The sequence below is a fragment of the Odontesthes bonariensis genome, chromosome 4 (genome assembly GCF_027942865.1).
Source record: "Odontesthes bonariensis isolate fOdoBon6 chromosome 4, fOdoBon6.hap1, whole genome shotgun sequence".
Taxonomy (NCBI): domain Eukaryota; kingdom Metazoa; phylum Chordata; class Actinopteri; order Atheriniformes; family Atherinopsidae; genus Odontesthes; species Odontesthes bonariensis.
In genome coordinates this window covers 4,585,351-4,613,340 of record NC_134509.1, presented here as the reverse complement: position 1 = coordinate 4,613,340, position 27,990 = coordinate 4,585,351, and the positions used below count along the sequence as shown (strand labels likewise).

General features: G+C 40.4%; 1 protein-coding gene across 1 annotated transcript; it reads left to right on the top strand.

Annotated features, from left to right (window-relative positions):
- The first annotated feature begins 89 nt into the window (after positions 1 to 89).
- On the top strand, positions 90 to 27,478 carry LOC142378269 (myosin-9-like). Its single transcript, XM_075462571.1, has 43 exons — positions 90 to 212; positions 4,227 to 4,417; positions 4,559 to 4,699; positions 4,836 to 4,992; positions 5,212 to 5,239; positions 5,882 to 5,975; positions 6,406 to 6,426; positions 7,459 to 7,551; positions 7,779 to 7,842; positions 8,132 to 8,230; positions 8,518 to 8,661; positions 8,928 to 9,023; positions 9,154 to 9,230; positions 9,409 to 9,603; positions 10,482 to 10,655; positions 10,879 to 11,052; positions 11,788 to 11,902; positions 12,266 to 12,456; positions 12,593 to 12,714; positions 12,987 to 13,056; positions 13,152 to 13,312; positions 13,450 to 13,558; positions 14,864 to 14,995; positions 15,195 to 15,401; positions 15,498 to 15,635; positions 15,723 to 15,846; positions 15,935 to 16,106; positions 16,230 to 16,442; positions 17,392 to 17,536; positions 18,277 to 18,483; positions 18,661 to 18,765; positions 18,989 to 19,141; positions 19,299 to 19,547; positions 19,921 to 20,133; positions 20,346 to 20,558; positions 22,023 to 22,184; positions 23,415 to 23,543; positions 23,774 to 23,862; positions 24,124 to 24,247; positions 24,511 to 24,719; positions 24,821 to 24,929; positions 25,039 to 25,211; positions 26,527 to 27,478. The coding sequence occupies exons 2-43, from the start codon at positions 4,232 to 4,234 to the stop codon at positions 26,630 to 26,632; spliced, it is 5,883 nt and encodes a 1,960-aa protein (XP_075318686.1). The 5' UTR covers positions 90 to 212; positions 4,227 to 4,231; the 3' UTR covers positions 26,633 to 27,478.
- Positions 27,479 to 27,990: the final 512 nt, after the last annotated feature.

Genomic DNA, 27,990 nt, shown 5'->3' with positions numbered 1-27,990 from the left:
TTACGTGGTTGTTCTTGAACGCAGCGTACAGGGGGTGGGGGGTGGGGGGGCGTTAACTCACCTGCGTAAAATAAAAGTGGGCAGATGAGAGGCGTGCGCGTCGTCCATCCCGGCAGAGCCACTCCCGAGCAGCAGAGACGCGCAGCAGTCCGAGCGGTTCATTCCAAGATCAAAGGAGGAGCTCACCTAGTGTGCCTGCAGCTGACAAACAGGTGAGTTCTCAGTATTATACTCAGGTGAGTGGTGCGGTGTGTGTGAGATGAGGAATGTGGCGCACCTGGCCATGGTGGTCCAATCAGATAGATCACCGGTAAAAGCACTTAAAACTTAAAACCTGCCTCTGATCGACCAGCATCCCTCTGCATGTTGGCTGTGTTCTGTTGCGAGAGAAGGAAGGAAAACACTGGCTTACAGACATGGTAACAGTGTCCGCGCCACTTTATTTATGCGCTCACACGAGTGAAACCAGTTAAACCAGAACCCACCCCCCCACACACACACTTATATACGTTTTGATTTAGGATCTAAGTGTGTCTGATGCGCGCGCGTGTGTGTCGTTGTGTTTAGTTGACCTAGATGTTGCTGAAATATTGCGCCTTTCCTTCAGTTACCAGGAAATGATCCTGTGCAAAATGACACCAGCAGCATGCTTTCATCTGAGGTGTTCATTCTTTACTCTGTTTTATTCACCTGGTGTGTGTGTGTGTGTGTGTGTGTGTGTGTGTGTGTGTGTGTGTGTGTGTTGGCTTGCACAAGATTAGCTTTCATTCTCCAAGTCATAAAACAAGCCCCACACACATGCACCCAGCTGCTGTGTGTCTACCCTTAGGCTACAAATAAGGCATGCAGACACAAAAGGGGGGACTCGGCTTTGAGGTAGATCAAATCAAATTTATTTATATACTGTAGCACATTTCATGTACAAACAATTCAAAGTGCTTTACATAAAATAAAAGCATTGCAGCAGGGAGTGGAAGAAGCATTAAAAGAATATAAAGAGAAACAAATAAAATAATTTAAATGAATTTAAAAACAAGCAACAGTCCAGATAAGTTAAAAGATATTTCATGCATAGACACATGAGAACAGAAATGTTTTTAACCTGGATTTAAAAATGTCTCCGTTTGAAAGTTTAATCTCCACTGGCAGTTTGTTCCACTTGTTTGCAGCAGAACAGCTAAATGCCGTAATAAGGACCTGCTGTCAGTCTTGAGTTGCACACCATTTTTGACAAGTTGCATCAACTGATGACAAGTTTTGACATCTGCTGATCTGTAAACGGGAACTTTTTTTTTCTCTAAGGTTCCTCTTTTGGTTTAGCTTTATTCTTTGTGCTGCTTGATGCTCTCAGAGTGCCTTTGTTACGCCCTTTGTCCCTTTTTTCTCTTTGTCTGCCCAACTTGGTCCACACCAAACCCTGAACATTCTAGAAATCATACTCTCTGATTCCCCACACTCGCACTGTGTGCCACAGCTCGGTGGATCTCTCGGCTATCAGGCTGCAGATGGCAGGGCCCGTGCTCTGTGTGTTAGGTAAGAGCCCGGATAAACAGGGGATTGACTGGCATCCAAGAACAGGACAGGACAGGGAAGATGCTGCTGAAAACGTGCCAAAGAAAACGGAAGATTAAATGGGCGTATGCCAACAACTGAATGTCTGCATGGATGTTGGGTAGACTGGGGATGAGGTTTGAAGTAACTCGTATCGTCATTTAGCAACTTCCTGAGGAAGCGAAACCACACGCAGACGAGTGTCACAAGTGTTCTGTGTGAAACTTTAGTTTTATCAGTTTGAACATTAGTGAATACAACCATAAATGCTTTTAGTTGCCTCAGGCCTCTGGGGAACACTGCAGGATATCAGAGCACTGTATTAAAAGCAGAAGAATATCAGTGTGTTCCTCTTCCTCTCATCTTAGAGTCTGAGCACATAATGAACTTAGAAGAAGCTGCACTGATCCCTTTATCCCTCCCTCTATAAACAAGCACATGCACTGCTTTTCCCACTCTGCACTCCTCTGCCTCAGAGGAACAGGCTCCTCTCAATGAGTTTGTTTTCCAAATTACACGCACCGGCTTAATTGATGCGACTGCAAAGGACTCAAGAACCAAGGTGTGCTAATATTGTGAAGCATGGGGGGTATTTATTCATCCGAATAATTTAGCGGTATGTTTTAATGTTATGAATTATCTGAGAAATGTAGTGTTGCACAGAAATGCTTAGGGGGGAAAGAAGAATAGTGGTGAGCCTGATCATCTTGAGGGCATCCTAATTTTTCCTAATGTCGTTCAGAGTGTTCCTGCAGGGTGTGGTTGGGACATAATGACATATCTCTGTCTGCCCGGACTTGCTCTGACATTCCTACCCCCTTCACACACACACACACACACACACACACACACACACACACACACACATGCGCGTGCACTCGCTGCAGAGCATCACTCCTCTGATCTCCAACAGGACTTGAACACAGCCTGAACAAGGGGCTTTAAACCTGTTAAATAAGTACAGTAACAGCTTGTAAACAAAGGATTGTGGATAATGAGCAGGAGTTGGGAATTTGTGGAATTCTTTGTTATGAGTTGGTGAGGAAGGAATGTCAACCAGAAGGGAAATGAAGGATGAACAGGTAGAAAAGGAGAGAGTAGACTATAGAACTCGATGACTAATCGTATCATCTGTCGGTGTTGTGGTTATTTTATTCACTGAAATCAGTAATGCATCATCTTAGTTTTTTTTTTTTTTTTTTTTCCTTTTACCACTGCTCTCCACTTCAGGTGCAGAAGTCTTTAATGCAGAAGTGACTTGTTCTTAATGATACAGTGGGGAAAACCTCAAACAACTGTTACAGAAACTGTGTCCAAACCTGCTCGGGTGCGAGTTTGTGAACACGTACGTCGGCTTAACATGCATCTAGGGAGCCAAAACTCATTAAAGAAACCTGACACCTTAAACCTATTGTTGCCTATGATGATTGACAGCAATAGCTGACACCAAACCAGTGTTAATAACAGATTCGGAGATGCACAAAGGATCTTTAACTGTTGCATTCTACACTGTGGGGTGTTTTGGCCCCTGCTTGTACAGTATGTGACATTCACTTGCAATATAATGCCAAGAACCAGTTTAACTGATGTCACTCTGACTGTCAATTAATAACTTAACTATATTTTCTCCTTAAATGCTATGCAGACCTGTTAGAGTTGGTAATCTGTTTTAGTTTTTTTTTATGACGGAAACTTTAAATTGATTTTAAACTAATGGGACATTTCAGGATGTTCCCGGAATAAAGCCTCCTCTTACACAAATGTTTTCATCTGAATCAAAATGCGGGTTGGGTTATAAAATCTACCCCCTCCTGATTCTTGCCTGAGCTTGAATGTTTTTGTGCATAACTTGGAGGTGACTCGAGTCCTTAACACTGAGGAGTTTTGAACCAGGAAGTTCTGCAGCATCTCTAGCTCGAGTCAGCCACCGCCACAAGAATTTGTCAGCAAATTTCTGCCAAGTCTAGAGAATCGGCCTAGTCAATAACAGTTATAAAAGTTACAATAATGGTTGGCGTGCAGTACATTTTAACGATTCTCTAGAGGCCTCCAGAAACACCTTAACTAGTATTAATGACTAATTAATGTGCCCAGAGTCAGGACTAAACAAGGCGAGGCTGAGTTTCAGTTTGATGCTCCTAAAATCTGGAACGGTCTTCCAGAAGATGTGAGACGGGCCTCAGCTCTGACAATGTTTAAATCCAGGCTGAAAACAGTTCTGTTTAGCTGTGCATATGACACCTGAAAGTATTTTATCTGCACTCTTCACTTTTAAATTAATTAATTAATGATTATTTTTAATGTTTTTTTTTTTATTTTATTAATGTTTTTATTTTATTTTTATTTCTTTTTAATCCCTTCTTGTGGTAGCTGTGAAGCACTTTGAATTGCCTTGTGTATGAATTGTGCTCTATAAATAAAATTGCCTTGCCTATTAAGTCCTCATTAAACTGTTTATTTCTAAATTAAACCTTTTGCCTTGGCCTATGAAATGGAATCTGCAGTTCTTCTTCTAAAGAAATACTTAGAAAACCTCTTCATGGAGGTAGCTTTTACAAAAACATTTCAACTAGTCACAGTATTTTAATCACTTGACTGTTTTCTTCTCAAAGAGCCTTTAAAGCTCTCGTTAAAGGATCAGAAATGTCTTCAAGTTTGTTCACTGTGTGCTACAGCCATCATGACGGACGCAGACAAGTTCCTGTACGGGGACCGCTCTGCGATGAACGACCCTCTGGCTCAGGCCGACTGGGCCACCAAGAAGCTTGTGTGGATCCCCAGTGAGAAGTTGGGCTTCGAGGCCGGTTCAGTCAAAGAGGAGAAAGGAGACGAGTGTGTGGTGGAGCTGTCGGATTCTGGAAAGAAGGTGACGGTCCAGAATTTCTCCTCAGAGTTGGAATATGTTTATTTGTTTTAATTCTGACCTCGTATTGAGATTTTGATTAAAAACATAATTTGCAATGCTTTGTTTTTGTTTGTTTTTTACGTCTGTTTCTGTAAATGTCAGGTTAAGGTAAACAAGGATGACATTCAGAAAATGAACCCACCCAAGTTCAGTAAGGTGGAGGACATGGCGGAGCTCACCTGTCTGAATGAGGCCTCTGTGCTGCACAATCTCAAGGACAGATACTACTCTGGACTCATCTATGTAAGTACCTGTTGAAATGTGTGTATTTATATTGATAAAATATATAAATATGTGCATTTCCACAGAATCCTTGTTGCACATCTCACTACTTGACACTTTTGGTGCTCCCCCTCATTGTCCCATTTGTCTCACCCAGACATACTCGGGTCTTTTCTGCGTGGTGATCAACCCTTACAAGAACCTGCCCATCTACAGTGAGGAAATTGTGAACATGTACAAGGGCAAGAAGAGACATGAGATGCCCCCCCACATCTACGCCATCACAGATAATGCCTACAGGAGTATGATGCAGGGTATGTCCTGTTTTGGGTTTGGTACAGAACTTAGATTAAAGTAAAAGTAGATGGTACTTATTTAACGGGCAAGTTTTTGTTGTTTTTTTTTGTTTTGGTCCTTCAGGCCTTGCGTCGTATGCATATTTTCTGCGACGACAGAGTTAAACAATCACATGTTTCCTGCTTGTGTTTTTTGCGTTAACATGATCTGAATTAGCATTTCTCTTCCTTTAACAGATCGTGAGGATCAGTCCATCCTTTGCACGTATGTCTCTTTCTGTTTTAGAAACTATTGTTTTAAGTGATGGGTGCCTTTTATTTTATTTTTGTTTTAATCATTATTTGAGAATAATGCAGTTTCTGAAAAATGTTCCTTGTTTGTTGGGTCTAGTCTGGATTAATTTCACTCTGACCTTAAGTAGTAATTTGTATGAATGACCTGCACACATGTAATGGACCCAACCTGAAAGTTACTGCTTGTATAACCTCTGGCTAAACTTATTGAATCACCACACTAGTAGTTTCCTTTATTTATTTATTTTTTTAAATTTTAACAACAAAACACAGATGTGACACAAACAGTTTATTTATTGGCTGTACATCTTGGCTTGGTAAACATGCCTCAAAATTGTTATTTATTTATTTTTAAACTTGTAGAGGAAAAAATTATGGAATCACTGTCATGAGTTTAAAAAAAAAATGCAAAAGATTGGAGCAATTTTATTTTTTTAACAAAAACTCTTATGGAATTATAGCCTCTGGTCCATCTTGGTTAAACAGGGGTTCAGAGAGGGTTTTTTTTTTTTTTGGGGGGGGGGGGTATAATTTGGAATATACATTCCATGTTTTCCAATAAGTGATCACCTCATTATATTTGGATATTGTGTCTCATTCTGTTTTTCTGCAGTGGGGAATCCGGAGCAGGAAAAACGGAAAATACAAAGAAAGTCATTCAGTATCTGGCACATGTTGCTTCTTCCTTCAAGTCCAAAAAAGACCAGGTTAGTTTATAACAAAAACTTTCCAGTTCAAGTTTGGAAAGACTAGACTGAATTCCGTTATTTATTTATTTATTTATTTATTTATTAATTAATTATCCTCCCTCTTAATCTTTGCCTTTTGGTACATTTCCATGTCAGTACTTCTCTGTAAAGTTATGTACCTTAACAAGCTCCGAGGCGACTTCTTGGCATTCCTGTCTCAGGCCCTGGCGTGCCTGCCTCGCCTCCACATTGACTGAAGTGAATCAGAACACAGATTGTGTGGATAGGGGTTGATTTACAAGACTTGACATGAAATGTTTGGTTTTTTTTTTATAAATTATTTCGTCATGACTCATCAGTTGACACCTGGTTTCTTGTGCTGTGATGTGTTGAACTCTGTATCTGATGTATTGAACTTTTTATTTTTATTTTTTAACCTTCTCTACAGGGCAGTGCTGTGTTGTCACATGTGAGTTAATTTCTCTGACTCCATAAGTGTCCATACTAACAGAAAAAACTTCTGCTGTACATGTCTGGGTATCAAAGGAAATGCACAGAAATGGGCCTGTCACTTCAAAACACTTTGTTACCTTGTGTGTTGGGTGAATATCAAGTTGCCGCCCCATTGAGCTTAGCTTTGCATAATGACTTAGAAAATGGGGAAGTTCCCAGCCTGGCTTTGTTCAAAGCAACAAACTCCACCCACAGCATTTCCACAAGTCACATGTTGCATCTGTACAAAAAGAAGTGTGCAAAGGGGCGTGGCATGCCTTGTGAAGCCACAGCTGGTCAGTTTTACAGACATCCATCAGTCTTTATTTAAGTTTATCAGGTTTTGCATGGTTAGTTTAAAAATAAAAAAATACAAACTTGTGTTCATAGACTGCTTTAGGTTCAGGGTATGAAGAGGTTTGGTGTCCATATGACACATTAGAGCTGTTGGGCAGAAACTTGTAACCTTATCTGGGGCTGGGGTGTAGATAAAGGTTTCCCACTCCACCCAGCAGCTGCTACTGTTTTTTTCTTTCTCTCCTCACTCTAGTCAGTCTTGATTTTTGGCATTGTTATGTAGGTATTGTTTGTAGTCCAGCATTTCCTTTGGGGATCTTGGCTAACCTGCCTGTGGTTTGTGCTTTGTTTTGTCTTCTCTTGCTTGTGCCTGCTTGGACAGTCGGTCTTACAATATTTTAAGCTTGAATGGGCTTGCTGATCTGTGGAAATTTACTGTATGTTGGAATGTGCAGGACTTGTTTTTTGTTCTCTGTGTGTGGTTTATTGGGCAGTGACAACATCCTCTGTGGTCCTTTTAAAAAAAATAAAAATGCTGCAGGAATTGGGTCGGTGATCATTGCTCGGTTTGTTTTTGCCAATGGACGATGTGCAGCAAGAACATGCATGCTTTAAAGTCAAAACTTGCTTGACTTTGTCTTTCCAACCAACGTTATCATGATCAAAGTTAAGTCGGCTGCAGTTTAGTGTGATTCTGTCTTCTCTTCACCAGGGGGAACTTGAGAAACAGCTGCTGCAAGCAAACCCCATCCTGGAGGCCTTTGGCAATGCAAAGACCGTCAAAAACGACAACTCTTCGAGATTTGTAAGAACGACTTAAAGCGCTACCCCACCATACTGTTGTTGCATCAAATTTGGCACCACGGGAAAGATGGTTAACAGAATGTGATGATGGAAATCAAAGACTTTATGCCTCACATTGTGAAGCAAGCTGTTCAAATCTGTAGACGCCAATATCAAAAGCAAATGCTCCCCATGAGTAAGCTGATACTGTCTCTATATATCCAATTAAAATGTTTCTTTCTTTTTAAGGGAAAATTCATCAGGATCAACTTTGATGTCAATGGATACATCGTTGGAGCCAACATTGAAACTTGTATCCTTTTGAAATTCTAGATCCAGAGTGCACCTGCATGCACACACCTCATCAACTCTTTCCACCCAAAGTCATGCAAGCACAAGTATTTTATGTAGGAGTAACCATGGCTTATTTTCAGTTTGTTTGGGATCATTTGAAATAAAATAATTGTATTATAATTGCTGAAATTTGACTTTTGACACAAGATCTCAAGTTTCAATAAGCTCTAGTTGCAAAAACTTTTTTTTTTTTTTTTTTTTCAAATTGTACCTCATTCCCTTTGGTTTGTCCTTGACGGCGACATCAGATCTGCTGGAGAAGTCGCGAGCTATCAGACAAGCTAAGGATGAGAGGGGCTTCCACATCTTCTACTACATGATGTCTGGAGCAGGAGACAAGCTGCGCTGTGAGCACACAAACCGCTTTATTACCACACAGATGCAATGATCAAGGCTGCATAAAAGGAGGTTACAAAATGACTGACCTTGTTAGCTGAATATAACATGCAGCTCAAGTGCCAAGACTCTCACTAAACATATTTTATTGTGTTCAAAGGCATGAAAAGAAAAAAAAAAAACTGTTTGTTTCACAAATTTAACCAAGGTGAAAGCCAAGCAGGCCTGCATGAACATAAGGCCCCCATCTCCTCAAGTTTAAACTTTTTTTTTCGCCCCCCTTACTATGATTTTCCAGCTGATTTATGTCTGGAGGATTACAGCAAGTACCGTTTCCTTTCCTATGGAAACGTGACCATTCCCGGGCAGCAGAACAAGGACCTGTTCACTGAAACCATGGACGCTTTTCAGATCATGAGCATCCCAGAAGAGGAAATAATTGGTATGTATTTATTCATTTGGTCATTCATTTTTAACTTTTTAGTGAAACTCAAAATTTTAATGACCACTTAACTGGGCAGTTTGTTCTGTTTATTACTGAAGTGTTCCATATTATTCAGATGTTTGTTAGAAGTTCTTACCTTTTTTTTTTGATAGGTTGTTGGCATAGTTTCTGATTAGTGCTTTGGAAAAGTTTCAACCACTTTACATTCTTAAATGTAAAATGAATCTTTTGATGTTATTATGTCTTTTTTCCTTTCCTTTCAGGCCTGATGAAGGTGGTGTCTGCTGTGCTGCAGCTGGGTAACATGACTTTCAAGAAAGAACGTAACTCTGACCAGGCATCTATGCCTGATGACACCGGTATGCACACAGATAAACCATCATTGTCATAAACCTCTTTTCCACTGTGCACGCTCTCTATTTGCTGCTTTCGCATTTCATCCATCAACCTTTTCACCCTCCAACGTGATCATCATGTTTCACCCCTCAGCTGCCCAGAAAGTGTGTCACCTGCTGAGTATCAATGTGACAGACTTCACACGAGCCATCCTGTCTCCCAGAATCAAGGTTTGCACAGTAACTTGCATCTGGAGTCCTATACAGAATCAGACTCTGTGACAGGAAATTTTTCAAATTTTCTCCACATAGTTTGACAAAAAATAAATAAATGAGATTTGAATCAAAGTGGAAGCATTTTCCCATCCATAACAATTTAAATGGAATTTATTTTTCCTTTCCTCTCCAGGTTGGCCGGGACTACGTCCAGAAAGCTCAGACCCAGGAGCAGGCGGAGTTTGCTGTTGAAGCTCTTGCCAAAGCTTCTTATGAGAGGATGTTTCGCTGGCTGGTCCTGAGAATCAATAAAGCTCTGGACAAAACCAAGAGACAGGGAGCCTCTTTCATTGGCATCTTGGATATTGCTGGATTTGAGATCTTTGAGGTGAGCTTGACCTAATTTGGTTTGGAAACGTTGGTGTATTTTATATATATATATTTTTTTTTGTAATCACAAATGGCAACTCTGGCAATGAATGTGTTTGTGCCATCAATTTTAAGAATCTGTTTCGTGCTTCATCCAATAGAGGTGTCAAAGATTAATTGTAATAAAAGTAGGTTCACTTCATGACATCACATTGCTCCTTACAAAAATCCTCAAATTGGGGAAAAATCCTGTCAACAAAATGGTAAAAACATGTGTGTAGTTGTATTGTGTGTGTCACCCATTCACGTTACAAACTTCTACATTACATGTGCTTCAAACTTGGAGTCTCATTGCGTTGTGTACAAAAATGTCAACATCCTTAAAGTTTGAGTCTGTAGAGTTAACTGGGAGCTATTGGGATTAATTGATAATATTCATATCATGTTTAATTCGGTCTTGAATTTTGTTTTCCATACCTTAGCAGACATTTAAATTTACAGGTGATATGCGTCATCTTCCCTCCGAGTCGGCCATGTTCCTGCAGCAGCCCAGAAAAATCAAACTGACTTTTTTTTTTTAAACAGGGTTGTTGCTGTAGTTTCTGCTGTAAGGGTTGGTTGCAGTCTGTTACTGAATCCTACATATTATTCCTTTAATCTATTCATCACTTGCTACACATAGCTGTTCACAAAAGTTTTTTTTTTTTTTTTGACAATACAAAAAAAAAAGTATATTAATGACAGGTTTTTATTTTTTATTTTTTTCCCCTCATGTTTTTTCAATCATGTGAAACCTATATATATTTTTTTTTAATACGAAAGCAAAGCAAGAAACATTTAAGAGGTGAAGTACTTTTTAAAGATCACTCAACTAACTTCTCTAATTCACTCCCACAGTTGAACTCATTCGAGCAGATGTGCATCAACTACACCAATGAGAAGCTGCAGCAGCTCTTCAACCACACCATGTTCGTCCTGGAGCAGGAGGAGTACCAGAGGGAGGGCATTGAGTGGAGCTTCATAGATTTTGGCCTGGACCTGCAGCCCTGCATCGACCTCATTGAAAAACCTGTAAGATGTCTCTGAGCTGTTTTCCTTTTTTCTTACCTCCTCAGGCTGTAACACTGGCAGAAGAGTGACGCCTCAGATTATTAGTTGGAAGCCTTAAGCAGAAGTTGCTTCTGTTTCCTGCAGCAAACAGTTGTGCAGTATAAGTTGAGTCATGTAAATGCGCACTTTCAAGTACAGCAATCAGGATTCTACCGACATGTAACCTTCTTTTTGTTAATCATAGGCTGGTCCTCCAGGTATTTTGGCTCTGCTGGATGAAGAGTGCTGGTTCCCCAAAGCCACAGACAAGACCTTTGTGGAGAAAGTAGCACAAGAGCAGGGAACTCATCCCAAGTTCCAGAAACCCAAGAAACTTAAGGATGAAGCCGATTTCTGCATCATTCACTATGCTGGAAAGGTCATTTCTTTTATTTATTTTTATTTAATCAAAGCTCAACCAGTTTAACCTGTCAGATAACACATGCCTGTCCAAGGAAATAAACCTCCTCAAAATTCTATATTGGGTGAAGTCATTCAGCTGGAAAAGTTTTTCTCATTTTTCTTTGACATAAGTCAAAGTCTCTAAGCTGATTTTTAGTTTCTAGACGTAAGTATTGCCTTCCTTCTAAGGGAAGGTGGGGGCAGCTGTAGCTCATGAAGTAGAGTGGCTGTCCCTCAGTCAGAAGGTTGGTATCTATATGAATATTAACACCAAGAGTCATCAAGTTCATCAAGAGTGCAGTTTTTTTTTTTGGTGCTGTAGAGCTTGGATCTCTGCAGTGACTGAAGAATACTTGGCTTATAAATAAAAGTAGACTGTGAGCAACATATCCTTAAGCATTATCATGAGTTTACTTCTTTATAATCTTTACCGTTACTTATATACGAATGGCCTGTTATTATAAAAGAGTGCATATAATGTTGGAAGTTCACCCTAATTTGAGCTTAACAGCGGTTATTTGATTTCTAGAAGCTTAAAAATATATTCTTTCAGGAGTAAATAAGCATTTTGTCACTAGATGGTGACACTTTAACTACTCTGGCTGAATTCTCCTCCCTGAGCTGTCACAGACGGTTTGAACATGTAACCTCATAAAATGGGACATTGAGGCATTAACTTTTCTTAATTTTTAATGTCTTTTCCCTGGTGCAGGTGGACTACAAGGCAGATGAATGGTTGATGAAAAACATGGATCCTCTGAATGAGTGTGTGGCATCTTTGCTCAACCAGTCTACAGACAAGTTTACTGCTGACCTGTGGAGAGACAGTAAGTAGTGTGATTTTTAATGTATGAGCAACCTCGTGCTGCTGTGTACATTTCTTAAAATATAAGTGCAATTCTTTTCTTTTTTTCTTTTTCCATCACATTTCAAAATTTTCAACTTACTCTGTTCTGCCAGTAACAAGTTTAACTTGTTGTTGTGATGGTTTAATTCCACTTTGGACCCATCTGCTGGTACAGAGTTCGAGTTTTTATTTTTAATTTTTTCCCCTAGCAGTACATTTCAGAGGAGACAAACGGGTCTCAAGGCTGCTGTCAGCCTTTCTGGCTGTTATTTATTTTTGTTTTGCAAGACATGAAAATATTTATTTTCTAACGTGAGACATTCTGATTTCTGTGTCTTCACAGTGGACCGTATTGTTGGCCTGGATAAGGTGGCAGGAATGTCGGACTCCATGCACGGAGCGTTCAAAACCCGTAAAGGAATGTTCCGCACTGTTGGCCAGCTGTACAAGGAGCAGCTGGGGAACCTCATGGCCACACTAAGGAACACCAACCCTAACTTTGTCCGCTGCATCATCCCCAACCATGAGAAGAAGGTAAAGAGCAGCCGAAGTTGCACTAACTTTGCTTGAACATTGCTGGAGCTGTTTGACGTAACACCCATGCCTCAATTTCTGCAAAGATGCAGAGCACATCAGCAGACCTTTTACAGTAGTCTCTTATTTCTGTCAGGCTGGTAAACTGGAGCCTCACCTGGTTCTGGAGCAGCTGAGGTGTAACGGAGTGCTGGAGGGAATTCGCATTTGCAGACAGGGCTTCCCCAACCGCATCGTCTTCCAGGAGTTCAGACAAAGGTGACAAGCGGCAGTAGACTTTCTTTTATAAACATTTTTAATAACGATTACCCCCTTATCAAATCATTTTCAGACCAAATGAATGACTAGCATGTTCTTACCATCCTTTCAATATTACCATCCTAATTGACCCAAAAAATGTGAATCCATCAACGCATCAAATCCCATACATGGCCTGCTGGACTAAAGAAAACAGAGGCTTATTAACAACCACAATCATTTATTTTTTATGTCTTACCATCAGTATAATTTAATTCTGTCTTTTGTTTCAGGTATGAAATCCTCACTCCAAATTCCATTCCAAAGGGATTTATGGATGGCAAGCAAGCTTGTGTGCTCATGGTAAGCCCAATAATTCAGCTTAAAGACTGGGTAATGCCGATCGTAAAGGCCTCATCTCTGAACGAAATTTTTTTTTTTTTATTGTCTCGTGCTAGATCAAAGCTCTGGAGCTGGACCCAAATCTGTACCGCATCGGTCAAAGTAAAGTGTTCTTCAGGGCTGGAGTCCTGGCCCACCTGGAGGAGGAGAGAGACATGAAGATCACTGATGTGATCATCAGCTTCCAGGCTTGGTGCAGAGGATATGTGGCACGCAAGTAAGGACAAATTTCTGTAATGCAAAACATTTTCAGATGTTGCACTTTTTGCACATTTCAGTTTTTCCTCTGCTTTTTATTTTATTTTTTATCTTCTACTGTAAACTAACCAATGTGTTTTTTTTTTTTTCCCCCAGAGCCTTTGCCAAGAGACAACAACAGCTGACTGCAATGAAAGTTATCCAGCGAAACTGTGCAGCTTACCTCAAACTCAGGAATTGGCAGTGGTGGAGGCTTTTCACCAAGGTGAGATAAATGAGGGTGGTATGATCAGAGAAGCCATGTTGATGAGTTGATCTGTTTGGTATCAGAATCAAAGTGGTGAGCATGGACAAACTGAGCAGGGCTTTCTGTTTGGCCACCAAACCATAGTGATTGGGAGCAGATGAGCAAAGTCACTTAGATTATAATAATCAGTATTTTACAAAACCTAAAAAGGTCTTTATTTATTTTTTTTTATTTAAAGCATATGAATAAGCAACTCATTCATTCTTTGTATTTAAAGAAAAATACTGGGATTTTTTTTTTTTTTTCAACTTGGCCAAATTTTTCTATTTCAGTGCAAAAATATTTATAGGTACAAGAAATTGGACAGGAAAAGAACTTGATGGTTAGGCGCAGTAAAGTCTAACTACTTTTATTTGCAACTGACGGAGCAGTTCAAATGTTGTCAGACAATAGTAAGAAAGCTCTGATCTCTGCAAAGAACCTTTTTGTTTGTATCCTTTAATCATCCAACAGGTTTTTTTTTTTTTTTTTTTTTTTTTTTTAAATCAGGGAAGTCCTAATTCTATCAGACCTGATAATTTACCTCGGCAGTCAGACATAAAGGAGTTGCTGGCATTAATTTACTTCCATGAGGGTTGTTGCTGAATGCATGTACTTGATGGACTGTTGATGACGACTTAAATGTTGTGGCCATCCCCATTTTATTATAGCTGGAGTTGATGGAAGAAAGTGCTGCTGAAAAAGAAATGTGCCTCTGCTCCTGAAACGGCATTTATTTTATTTCATTTATTTTTTTTATCCCATGTATGTGATACTATGTATATGAGTGTTTAAACCCCTCTTGTTGCACACTGAGTCACAACTTCAGCTTGTTTCAGTCCCCCAAGGGTTGTCCTTTGGAATTGTTGCCACCCTTTTGAAAAGCACAAACGCAAAGCAGTTTTAGTTTTAGAAAGCAATGCTTTCTGTTCTGCAATGCAAATTCTTTCTATTTGTACTTAGATTCTTGTCAGTTTTAAGTATAAGCACATTTGCTTAGTGGATGCCCTGTGCTGTAACTGCCTTTGTTTAGAGGCTGCGGTGTTCTTGCTTGTTTTTGGTCCAGTTGCAGAGATATTTTCTTTTTGACAAGCTTTATTTTTATTATATTTATGTAAACATATAGGGGTTAGTTTTGGGGGGAGAAAAAAAAAATATATATATGAGTTGGGTTTTTTTCCCCCACCATACTGATGCAGACATGTCAATCTAGTTTCCCTTCACTTTTCTCTTGAGTGTCATTTATACCCTAAGGTCTTTCTTCAATTTTTGTTATCCTTCTAGGTGAAGCCTCTCCTGCAAGTGACTCGGCAGGAGGAGGAAATGCTCGCCAAGGAAGACGAACTGGTCAAGGTGAAGGAGAGGCAAGAGCAGGTTGAGGAGCAGCTCCAAGAATATGAGGCCAAACAGCAACAGGTAGGAGTCGCAAAGGAGTAAACTTAAACTTTGATATTTTATTTTTTTATTAAGTGATCAAATAAAATTGCAAGTTAATGTTTTTTTTTTATTGGCTGCCAAATCTAGCACACGTGCAATTCATAAGAATCATCCTAAAAAGTCTTCTCTGGAAATGCTGCTCTTTGGCCTAATTATTATTCGGTCTGTGCTCCACTAGCTGAGCGCAGAGAAGTTGGCTCTTCAGGAGCAGCTCCAGGCAGAGACGGAGCTGTGCGCTGAGGCTGAGGAGATGAGAGCCCGTCTGGCCACCAGGAAGCAGGAGCTGGAAGAGATACTGCATGACCTGGAGTCTCGCCTGGAGGAGGAGGAGGAGAGGGTCACACAGATGCACAACGAGAGAAAGAAGATGCAGCAGAACATTACGGTCAGTCGGGTCTAGATGACAAAGTGCAAGATGTGACTTACATTTTCCTTTTTTAATGCAGCATCTTTACAAATTGTTTGTGGTGTTTTCATCCAGGATCTGGAGCAGCAGCTGGATGAAGAGGAAGCAGCCAGACAGAAGCTTCAGATGGAGAAGGTCACAACAGATGCCAAGTTAAAGATGCTAGAGGACAACATCATGGTGCTGGATGACCAGAATGCCAAGCTCAACAAGGTCTTTTCAGCTTGTTCATTTACACCAGAATTGATCAGTGCAGATTGAGAAGAATATTTCAACATCAAAGAATTTCTTTCCCCTCAGGAGAAGAAACTGCTTGAGGAAAGGGTCTCTGAGTTCACCAATAACTTGGCTGAGGAGGAAGAGAAGTCTAAAAGCTTACAGAAGCTCAAGAATAAACATGAAGCCATGATCACAGATTTGGAGGGCAAGTGTTGTTCAGACTGTTGGTTTTTAATGCTTTTCAATATCAAAACTACATGTTGAACTTATGTTAAAGGGAAATATGTGTGTAGATCGTCTGAGGAAAGAGGAGAAGATGCGTCAGGAGTTGGAGAAGAACCGGCGGAAACTTGAGGGAGACTCAACTGAGCTCACTGACCAGATCGCTGACCTGCAGGCCCAGATCGCTGAACTCCGAGCTCAGCTGGCAAAGAAGGAGGAAGAACTCCTCGCTGCACTGGCCAGGTCAGGGCGATATTTAGAGTTTTTCGTTTTTTACTGAACAAAATGTGGCAGTCTTGCAGGTAATGAGGTTGCATTATAACCCCCCCCCCTTTTTTTTTTTTTTTTTTTTTTTCACACCTCCAGGATCGAGGAGGAGGCTGCTGCAAAAAACGCGGCTCAGAAGAAGATCAGGGAGCTTGAAGCCCAGATCTCTGAGCTCCAGGAGGACTTGGAGCTGGAGAGGCAAGCACGCTCCAAGGCTGAAAAACAACGCAGGGACCTGGGAGAAGAACTGGAAGCCCTCAAGACTGAGCTGGAGGACACTTTGGATTCCACTGCAGCACAGCAGGAGCTGAGGTAAATGAATCTCTTCACTGGCATTTCATTTTTTATTTTTATTTAATTTTTTCCCCACATGGTTTCGTGTTGACATGAGTGTTAACGGGGTAAACCTACAATGAAATGACTAAGTGCTTGAGTGTACTTTCTGGGGGGAAAAAACAAACACAAAAAAATGCTTGCAAGATTTTAATTGCTTAAGCAGAGTAACATTTCAACCCTACGGTGTGTTCCTCAGAATCAAGGTGGACACAGAGGTGAGTCAGGCAGTTGAGGTCAACCAAAAACGTATTGTATTGGAGAAGTGGTTAAATTAATTACCAATCTGCTGGGATGGCCAATATAAGGCTGCGGCTTGTCATAAGTGTCCAGATATGACACTCTTACTCCACCAGACACAAAAGATCCTACATCTTGTAATTCCTCAACCTTTGAGTGCCTTTTTTATTTTATTTACATTTTTAAAGTTATCATTTGTTTAGCAAATGAGACCTACTACCTCTTCCACATAGATCATTTTCTCTATATAGTACTCCCCACTTGCAGACACTGTTTAAGAATTTATTTTATCTTTTTTTTTTTTTTTTTTTTTTTTTTTTAATCTATGATTGTCTTGAAGTGATGAATATTTACAACTAAAATTCAGATTGACTCACTCTGACATTAGAAAACCATCAAACATTAGCTTGTGACTCTCAGGCCACAGTGGAAAACATCCTTTGTTTATTACTGTGCAGTCATTAACTGCATTAGTAGTACAGAGATTATTTATATGTTCAAATGTTGTTTGTTTTGGAGGGTTATTCTGGACCTTTTTGAACAGAAATGATGGTAAGACCCTCCATTAGGTTTGTAATGAAGATGAAAGGCGAGTCTGCTGGAAGATGCAGGGACAAGGCTGTTTGTATTAAATCCCTAAAGTGTTGGACAGGGGAAAATTCTAATACGGTCTGCTGTATTTTTCTAGGTCCAAACGTGAGACTGAAGTTGCTCAGCTAAAGAAGAATCTGGAAGATGAGGCCAAGGGTCATGAGCAGATGATGGCTGAAATCAGACAAAAACACAATCAAGCTTTTGATGAACTCAATGAGCAGCTAGAGCAGGCCAAAAGGGTACGGCACTTAGTGGTCAAGAGAGTAAGCTGCCACTGTAAGTCTTAAAGGGATAGTTCGCCTCTTTTGACATGAAGCTGTATGACATCCCATCCTAGCAATATCATTTATGAACATCTTCTTACCCCCTGCTGCGTCCTGTGAGCAGAGTTCCAGCCTCGTTTTGGTGCTGATGAAGGTAGTCCGGCTAGTTGACTGAGGTTTAAAAAAATAAAGCGTTTTCTTCTTCTCAAAACAATATGCGTTCAAAAGAGTAATACATTTGCATCATAAAATGGTTCTCCAGGAAAAAGTCAGAGCTCACAATCGCTTGGCCCTATTTTCTCTCCCTTCGTATCACTGCCTGCTGTGCAGACCGAGCAGCAAACACCGTAACAGGTGCGGCTATCGCTAGGTGGCTGAACGCATTGATATGAAATGAAGGGAGAGAAAATAGGGCCAAGCGATTGTGAGCTCTGACTTTTTCCTGGAGAACCATTTTGTGATGCAAATGTATTACTCTGTTGAACGCATATTGTTCTGAGAAGCAAAACGCTTTATTTTTTAAACCCCAGCCAACTAGCCGGACTACCTTCATCAACACCAAAACGAGGCTGGAACTCTGCTCACAGGACGCAGCCGGGGGTAAGAAGATGTTCAGAAATGATGTTGCTGATATGGGATGTCATACAGCTTCATGTCAAAAGAGGCGAACTATCCCTTTAAACACCAGTGACGGATGTCATGTGTCATCCCTACAGAACAAAGTGTCGGTGGAGAAAGCCAAACAGGCCCTGGAGAGTGAGTGGAATGACTTACAGATTGAGCTGAAGACTTTGACACAAAGCAAAGGAGACTCTGAACACCGCCGCAAGAAGGCTGAATCCCAGGTTCAAGAGCTGCAGGTTAAACATGGAGAAAGTGAGCGACAGCGGCAGGAGTTGGCCAACAAGCTTACCAAGATGCAGGTATGAACGGTGTGCTCACAAATGTCGAGTACAGGGTGAAGGACTTTCTGAATGCTTACAGAGCTTTAAGGATTTTATTTTTTTTTACGTTTATCTGTCTGAGAAGGAATAAAGTATAAGACACTGAGATGACCTGTTGATTTTAATTAATCATTTTTGTTTTTTTTCTGTTGGTAGGCAGAGCTAGATAACGTTAACACCCTCCTGACTGAAGCAGATGGCAAAAACATCAAATCCAGCAAGGACCTGTCCTCAGTGGAGTCTCAGTTTCAGGATGCACAGGTATAAACATAAATGCATGGATTACTTCCACTCTATAAATGGATCCTGTTGATGCCCAACACTTGTAGTGTATGCTTAGCAAGATGCTAATTTCTATATGATTTGCTCTGCTGCAAATTGGACTTTAAAAAAAAAAAAAAGTAGAATAAATTAAAAGGACAAACTCGGCCTGATTTCTTTAAATATGACTTGTACTCAAGTTGTGGTATTTACTGAACTCCAGGAACTGCTTCAAGAGGAAACTCGTCAGAAGCTTTCCCTTTCCACTCGCCTGAGGCAGCTGGAAGAGGAGCAGAACGGGCTGCGGGAGATGCTGGAGGAAGAGGAGGAGAGCAAGAGGAATGTGGAGAAGCAGGTTTCCATTCTCCAGGCCCAGGTCAGTCCGCGGCATCGCACTTGCACACAATCCTTATCTTTTTAAACCACACATCAAGACGATGAGAGATGGATCTTTCAGCTCACCACAGCCATCCGTGACTGTCACTAGGAGTCTTCATTCTTGTCCGTCTCACCGTCTTGTTTTCTCTCCACAGCTGGCTGAGATGAAGAAGAAGGTGGAACAGGAGGCCACATCCCTGGAAGGGTCTGAGGAAGGCCGCAAGAGGGCCCAGAGGGAGTTGGACAGCATCGTACAGCAGCTGGAGGAGAAGACTGCAGCTTATGACAAACTGGACAAGACAAAAACCCGTTTGCAGCAGGAGCTGGATGACCTCTTGGTAGACCAGGACCACCTGAGGCAGATCGTGTCCAACCTGGAGAAGAAGCAGAAGAAGTTTGATCAGGTAACATATTTACTGTGTAGTTTATACACAAAGCAAGAAATCATAATGGCCTAAAATTTGCAGCAGAAGAAATTGCAGGCCACAAATGAAACTAAATCGGATAATGGCCAAAAAGGCAGATCTAGACTTCTATTGAATTTATCAGCTGACACAAGAATGAAGTTGCCTGTTTAACCCTGGTTAAGATGATTATTGTAAAATAAAAATGACAAAGAACATTGTTCTTCCTCTGGAGTTATTTGGGGTAACAAACATGGTTCTAGAAGCGAAAATGTGCATTATGTTGTAGAAAGCTTATATTTTGCCACAGAGTCGTTTTTCCAACTTGGTGTGATTTTTGGATTCACAACACCCCTTCTTATTCTCTCCTCAGATGTTGGCAGAGGAGAAAACCATTTCTACTCAGTATGCTGAGGAGCGTGATAAGGCTGAGGCTGAAGCTCGGGAGAAGGAAACGCGAGCGCTCACACTGGCCCGTGAGCTCGAGACCATGACTGACATGAAAAATGAGTTGGACCGGGCCAACAAAGTGTACAAAGCTGAGATGGAAGACCTGGTGTCGTCTAAGGATGACGTCGGCAAGAGTGTAAGAGCGAATGCTGGAGAATCAAAGGGATGAGATGTGTCTGAATTGTTTAAGAAAAATCGGTTTTGGTAAAATGTAAACCTTGGAGTTGGTAAATGCTGCACCCAGAAAGGGTTATAGTGCTGCTCAGAATCCTTTGCAGCATTTTTCCCTGTTCACTTCTTTCACTTCACTGAAGTGCATGTATACCAAATGCAACTCCTTCTTTGCAGGTGCATGAACTGGAGAGGTCCAAGCGCGTCATGGAGCAGCAGATGGAGGAGATGAGGGTACAGCTGGAGGAGCTGGAGGATGAGCTTCAGGCCACAGAAGATGCCAAGTTGCGCCTGGAGGTCAACATGCAGGCCATGAAGGCTCAGTTTGATCGAGACCTACAAGCCAGAGACGAACAGGGAGAGGAGAGGAGGAAACAGCTGGTTAAACAGGTAAGACGTTGGATGATAACACTTAAGAGCAGTGATACTCACTATTTTATTTTTTTTATTTATTTATTTATTTATTTATTTTTTCCCCCACAAGAGCCACATTGGCAGCAAAATCAAGGGAAGAGCCACTTTTACGAAAACATACTAAAGTCCCCTTTTGCAAATATGCATTTCTACATATAAAACATCCCACAAAGAAAGAAACAACACAGCCAATACATTTTCAATTAAGACCACATTTACCTTAAAGGACAAGACCGTTTTTTTGACATTGGGCCCTTGATTTCACATTATAACATGATGTTCTACTCACCCCTGCTTGTTGTCGGTAATTTGGAGCCGTTCCGAAGATATTCGAGAGGCGTCTGGCTGCTCTCTTGAGATATTTGGCCATGAAACGGTTTCCTATGGGCAACGTTATACAGGCACAAACTATGCTGTTTATAATTTATTAATTACTGTACACTAGCACTGATAACGTGGAGGTGCGTCGCTTACTTAAAAAAATCCGGGTTACTGTAATTTTGAATTTGTCGTAAAGTCTGTGTTTTTGTCTGTGGTAGTAGCACGATGATGACGTCAGTAACACCCACTTTACGACAAAAATTCAAAATTACAGTAACCCGGATTTTTTTAAGTAAGCGACGCACCTCCACGTTATCAGTGCTAGTGTACAGTAAGTAATAAATTATAAACAGCATAGTTTGTGCCTGTATAAGCTTGCCCATAGGAAACCGTTTCATGGCCGAATATCTCAAGAGAGCAGCCAGACGCCTCTCGAATATCTTCGGAACAGCTCCAAATTACCAACAACAAGCAGGGGTGAGTAGAACATCATGTTATAATGTGAAATCAAGGGCCCAATGTCAAAAAAACGGTCTTATCCTTTAATACTGGGATGAGCGGAAGCTGGCGTGCATGTCCTTGACTTTCTTCATGTTGTATTTGTAGTTTGTTGTAATCATAGTGAGACATTCAGGATGAGCATGGTTTTTGTGCTGGTTTTTGCCCTTTTTTTTAAAATTAAAAACCGATCCATTGTGCCTGCATCTCGCGCTGGCTAAAGGAGCTAGCGTGCACTGCGGTCAGGTGAGGTGGTTTAAGCGGGCTGCGTTGCCAGGTTTAACAGAGCCCCCTTTAGGAAACACCATTAAGCCTTAATTAATACTTAATAAAATTACTTAATACTACAAAAACACAAAATTAATAAAAAATACCTAATACTGCACAGTATTCGCTGTATGTTATTTGAAAAAGATTATTGTTACCATACTGCTAGAAGCTATGCGAGCCGCCAATTAAAGCTTGAGGAGCCGCATGTGGCTTGCGAGCCGCGCAATGAGTATCTCTGCTTTAGAGGAACAGATTCTTCTTCAGTTTGTTTGAAAATTCAGTTTTCACTTGCAATTACATGCATCAAAATGATGAATGATGGTTTTGCTAAATATTCTTTTAATCCTTCAGGTGCGTGAGATGGAGAGTGAGCTGGAAGAGGAACGCAGACAACGTTCTCAGGCCCTCTCCTCCAAGAAGAAACTGGAGATGGACCTGGTTGAGCTGGAATCCCACATTGCTCTTGCCAACAGAGGACATGATGATGCCTTAAAGCAGCTGAAAAAACTCCAGGTAAAATACACATTCATCCTCATTCAAACTCGCAAAGGAAAGAACTGCAATGGTGAGCCAAAAGCTTATCAGTTTTGCATATGAATCACTAATTTAACTGGGAAATTACTGGAAGGTTTCTATGAATGGAAACAAAAGCCTGGATTTACCATTTTTGCTAAATTAGTAACTGATTAGTGGCATTTATGATCTGCGACCAGAGTATCCAGTTATGCAGGTGATGTCTTCCAACTCAGTTTATTTCCAAACATAGGCGCAACCTGCTCATTTCAGTTATGACTAAAATACTCTCACAGCTCGTTGACTTTCATGACTTCTCTTTTAAAAGTCCAGTTGTCATGTAAATATTTTTGATAAGATCATCTTAAAAAACACAGCCAGCTTGGCTTTTGATGACGCCTCACTCAACAAGTGCTAACAAGAGTGATGCAACAAAGTGCAAGACTCTTTGTGTTATTTTCCAACTACTAGCTCACAGCTACAAAGGATTACACACCATTTTGTAAGCTTATATCCCTTTGCACTTGTGAAAATGTGGATGATATTCGTGCAGGATTTATGGTGTCAATCAAACTAACAAAACGTGAACTGCAAAAAAGTTGTGGTGCGGTGGATGTTGCATTAGTCCTTGTTAGGAGCCCCAGGTTGTCTTCGACTCCCTGCAGTCAATTAAGAATAATGTGGTTTTAGTAGGATGTTCTTATTTAAAATCCGTCTTTGAAAATCCAAAATAAATTTACAGAAATGGAAAATATCTTCCTACATCCTGCCAGTGTTGCACAACACTTGTGCGTTTTTTTTTTTTTTTTTTTTAGGTAAATGTTGGCACAATTGGCAGTAAATTGTGCTTCTTTGGAAATGAGTCGTAACTAATTTAATTACTCTTCCCAAAAATGCATATGAATTACTGCACTTTGGTAATGGCTACAAATACACTCTTTTCAATGCCAAAGGAGGCTCTCCATGTTAGTAGATCTGCCCAACGACGAATGGAAGGAAATCGTGCCACCAAACATCACGTCCAAATTCATTGACACACTGTAATACAGATTTTTATCGAATGTGAATGCATCCAATGGTATTGCCATGGAAAGTATTTCACATCAAGCAACTGACTCTGACTGAAATTGTTCAGTTATCTGTGAAAACAAACCCATGATCTATAGGATCATGGAATTGGATGCACTTGTGTCTAGCTTCAGCATGAATGTGTGGCTGTCTGCTCTCCAGGCCCAAATGAAAGAGCTAATGAGGGAGCTGGAGGAGCTTCGTTTGTCCAGGGACGAAGCGGTCAACGGGGCCAAGGAGGCTGAGAGGAAGCTCAAGACCCTTGAGGCTGACGCTCTGACCTTCCAGGAGGTACGAGACAATTTTGAGACGAATATGAAGTCTGATTGCATAACCAGATGTTGCCAACAATATTATACATGCAACTGCAACACATCTTGTAGAGAAATTCTTTGCACTAAATAAGTTTCTTGCATACATCGAGTCAAGTAAGTCTGAATTCAAACTACCACATTGTTTACATGAGCCAGTTTTGACAGCCTCTCTGTTATCAAATGTAATAAATTTGTGTCTTCCATCAGGAACTGGCTACTGCAGAGAGACTCAAGAGACAGGCTCAGACTGAGAGGGATGAGCTCCAGGAAGAGAGAAATGGCACCAACACAAAGAAGTATGGAACAAATAATGATACTTTATGTGCTTTGTAATAGATTGATTATATTCGCTTGCACAATGCCTTCATGCTGGAGCTCAAATTTCTGCAACAAATGTGCAACTGCTTTGTGCCAGTTTTTGTTTTTATGTAAGGGGGGTATGGAGGATTTTATCGTAATGTGGTTAGTTGGTCAGCTTGTGCAGTGAAATGAAATCTCGTTTAACTGGCTCATTATATTAACTGTTCTGTTTTCTCTTTTTCACTTCTTGCTCGCAGTTCTTTGTTGACGGATGAGAAGAGGAGGCTGGAGGCTCGAATCATTCAGTTGGAGGAGGAGCTGGATGAAGAACGGCTCAACACAGAAATGGTCAATGATCGCCTGAAGAGAATAACGCTGCAGGTAGGGTCACTAAATTCCACTCATCTTTTGACCTTAGCTGATGGTGACTTTTACCTCAGAGTTAAGTGAAGGGATGTTTTTACTTCTCTGACATCAGCAATCTGGAATCAATAGAACACCTGAGTAGTGACTTATCGGGGGTCAAAAATCAACATAAAAACACTTAAGCTGAGTATTGAAGTGGATATGTTCCACCATAATGAAGAACAAAATGTAAGAATATGCTTTAACAATAATTCTGTACCTTGTGTATGCAACATCAGACTGAGCAGTTGACCACAGAAGTTGCTGCAGAACGCAGCAACTCCCAGCGGCTGGAGGGTGCTCGATCCCAGCTGGATCGTCAAAACAAGGAGCTGAAACTGAAGCAGCAGGAGCTCGAGGTAACCATAAAGTCAAAGTACAAGTCCTCCATCACCTCCTTGGAGGCTAAGATTCTTCTGCTGGAAGAACAGCTGGACACAGAGTCAAAGTAAGTGGCAGTGAAATGGGCACCATGATAAATGTATATCCAGAATTGGCATTATTTTTGGCTGTTTTTTCTGATCGTTTTTGCCTTACTATCAATTTCAGGGAACGTCAGCAGGCCTCCAGGCTCGTCAGGCGGACAGAAAAGAAGCTCAAGGAGACGTTGCTGCAAGTTGATGATGAGAGGCGCAACACGGATCAATACAAAGATCAGGCAAGTCTCATCAAGCATCACCTTTTTTCTTTTGATCGCTTTGCTGATCTACTTGTATTGTTTCTGCTACTTGTTGCTGTTCTTCTTGTTAAATGAAATCTCTCTGCAGGCGGACAAGACTAATAGCAGAATGCGCCAGCTTAAGCGTCAGCTGGAGGAAACCGAGGAAGAGCTGACGAGGGCTAACGCATACCGCAGGAAGCTGCAGAGGGAGCTGGAAGATGCCTCCGAGTCAGCAGACTCTATGAACCGAGAAGTCACCACACTGAAGAGCAAGCTGAGGTAGAGGTTTCTCACATTTATGTATTCAAAGGGCCATTCTGAGTGCATGGTTTTAATCCGACAATCAGGAGTGGACTATTCACTAGGCATGTTTACTCGGGGTGGGCGAAAAAAATCGATTCATGTACATATCTTTTTTTTTAAATCCCTTGTCCTGTCCAGCATTATGGCAGCAGAATTGTAATCTGAATACCATTTATGCTAAACACATTTGCTATGCCAAGGGAAGCTTTATCGATTATATTACGTCATATCCGTGTCTAGATAAACTTCATCAATTCATCACATTAAGTTATGTTAAAACTAGCCCACATTTGTGCTGTGTGGACATTTCAATTAATTTTGTAACTGTAAACTTTAAAAAAAAAAAAAACTCAGTCAGTCCAGAAGCTGACATTTATTTCAACTGACACAGACTGATGTGCATTGTTTATGGGATTGACATTCATTCTCGAAGTGTATGATTCAACTTGTTTTTGTTTTTTTTTAAAAGGAGGAAGAAAATTGCAATTACTGATTAAATCGAATTGCAATTATCAAGAATCGTGATACAATCGAATCGTGACCAAAGCATATCGTCCCACCCCTAATGTTTACATTGCACTAGAAAAAGTTTCATGTTTGTAGTCTGACCGAAACCAGTACATTAAACTAACATTGTACAAAATCCCACTTTCAGGGGTAAATCAAGCCGAAACATTTAATCTGGATGTGCTTGTGTACGCTATCATCGACGCGCTCCGAAGTGCCTTATTTTTTTTTTTTGTAAAAAGAAAAGCTAATAAAGCTGCTGTCAGGTTCTGTCGCTTTACTCTTATAAAATCCTGATTTATTAATTTTTATGTTAAATTATTTTTCAACCACAGCATAATCTGGCAAAATTACCGTTCAAGTAATTTAAAGACGACATCTGTGCAGAGAATTCAGTTATAATTACATGTACAATGTAATTAGCAGCTGAATGTCTTTAACACTTTTATTTATTTTTTTTTTCCCCCAAAGTTTAGTGTTGCTTCATCAGACATGATTAATTAATTTTACAATTTAAAAAAAAAAAATTTTTTTTTTTTTTTAATTGTCATTATGGAAAATGGGGTATTGGAGGTTTTTGGATTGTGAGCTAATCTAGGGACTAAAGTTGACGGGTCAGGTGATGTGTATATATCTTGCCAAAAAGAGTCCCAGAAGTGCAGTGCAATTTCACTTTGTTGTCATAATCTGCATTCCTTATCACTCAATATGGTCTCTTTTCTACTGGGTTCCATCAGACTGTGTTTAAATTATCTTTTTAAAATTTTTTTTATTAATCCTTAAGACGTGGGGACCTGCCTTTCAACATGCGGCGTACCATGAATCGTAGTGGCCTGGACAGCGACGAGGACGTGGAGTTGCCAGCTGACCCGCCTGAGACTGCAGAGTAGGAGAGCCAAGGCGGAAATATTTAGACTGCAGGCGACGTTACAAATATCTTCGAACAATGCTCATGCAATCAATTCAGGATTTAGCTTTACATTCCCCCCCCTTTTTTTTTTCTTTTTTTTTTTTTTTTTGTCTCCGCCATGTAATTTGATTATTTTGGCCCCAATCTTTTTTTTTTTTTTTTTTTTTTTTTTTTTTTACAGAAAGCTTTACAAAAACTTGTCTATTTTTCTACTGAATGGTTCTATAATACTGCAAATTATTGTACTTGTAACAAACTATTGCAGGTTCCATTGTATTTGGCTTTGAAGCGGATTTGCTGTCACTTGGGCACACACTAGTTCTCCTTGCTTTTTTTTTTTTTAACTCACAGATGGTTTTCTGGAGGTCGTACAGTTATAATCTGTAATTTGAGTTTGCTGGAGTCAGTACACATGTTTATATCTGTACTGTATGCCTCCCCTTCACTGTGTTGTCACCTAAACCAAAAGTACACCGAGACTAAAATGCACGTGGTTCGGTTGCTCAGTTCTTGTGGCATGGATCAAATATGGCAATATTACTGAAGATGTCTATACAAACGTACTGTCATGACTATTTTGGTTTCTGTATACTCTTGCAGGTTTTACATTTGATTAAGTACTGGTGATGGGTCATCATATAGTAACTCACTGTACTTTATACGCTTTTCACAACCAAAGGGGGTTATTGTCAGTGCGTTAATCTCTAAATGCTGCAACGTTTCCTAGTATCGTGCATCCAATGTATTCTCATACAAGCACATGACGATGATGCTGTGATTGTAAGGCTATTTTATGAAATGCAATAAAGTGAAAATGTTAAATATCCATTTTATCCCCTCGTCTCTTTAAAGTTGAATCAGCTTTTGTAGGTGTAAATAAGGTTCAATTGTATTTTTTATTTTTGGCTGAACAAATCTAAATTCCCCAAAGATGCAGTGCCGATGCTATGGAAGCCCGTTTCCGCCACTTAGTATTTCTAAATTTACTTTTTAAGTGGCAGAAACGGGCTTCCATACTATGCTGCTGTTTTTGCAAAAAAAAAACACTATCGTTGCGGAGACACAATGTCCTTGGTTGCCTTCAGATACAATCTGATTATTGGCCATGGGTTGTCGCTGTGGTCGATCAAAATAATGTTCAACCTGGACTATTCCTGGAGATTGTTTTAGGCATAAAACAACCAGATAAGAATGTGTGGTTAATCGGTATTAAAGTTCCAAGAGATGAATAAGTAATGGAGTTCAAAATTTTCCATCGTAATTCATTTCAGTTTTTTTTTTTTTTTTCTCTCCTGGGTAAAACTGAACTACATATCCACACTTATGCATTCATTGGTT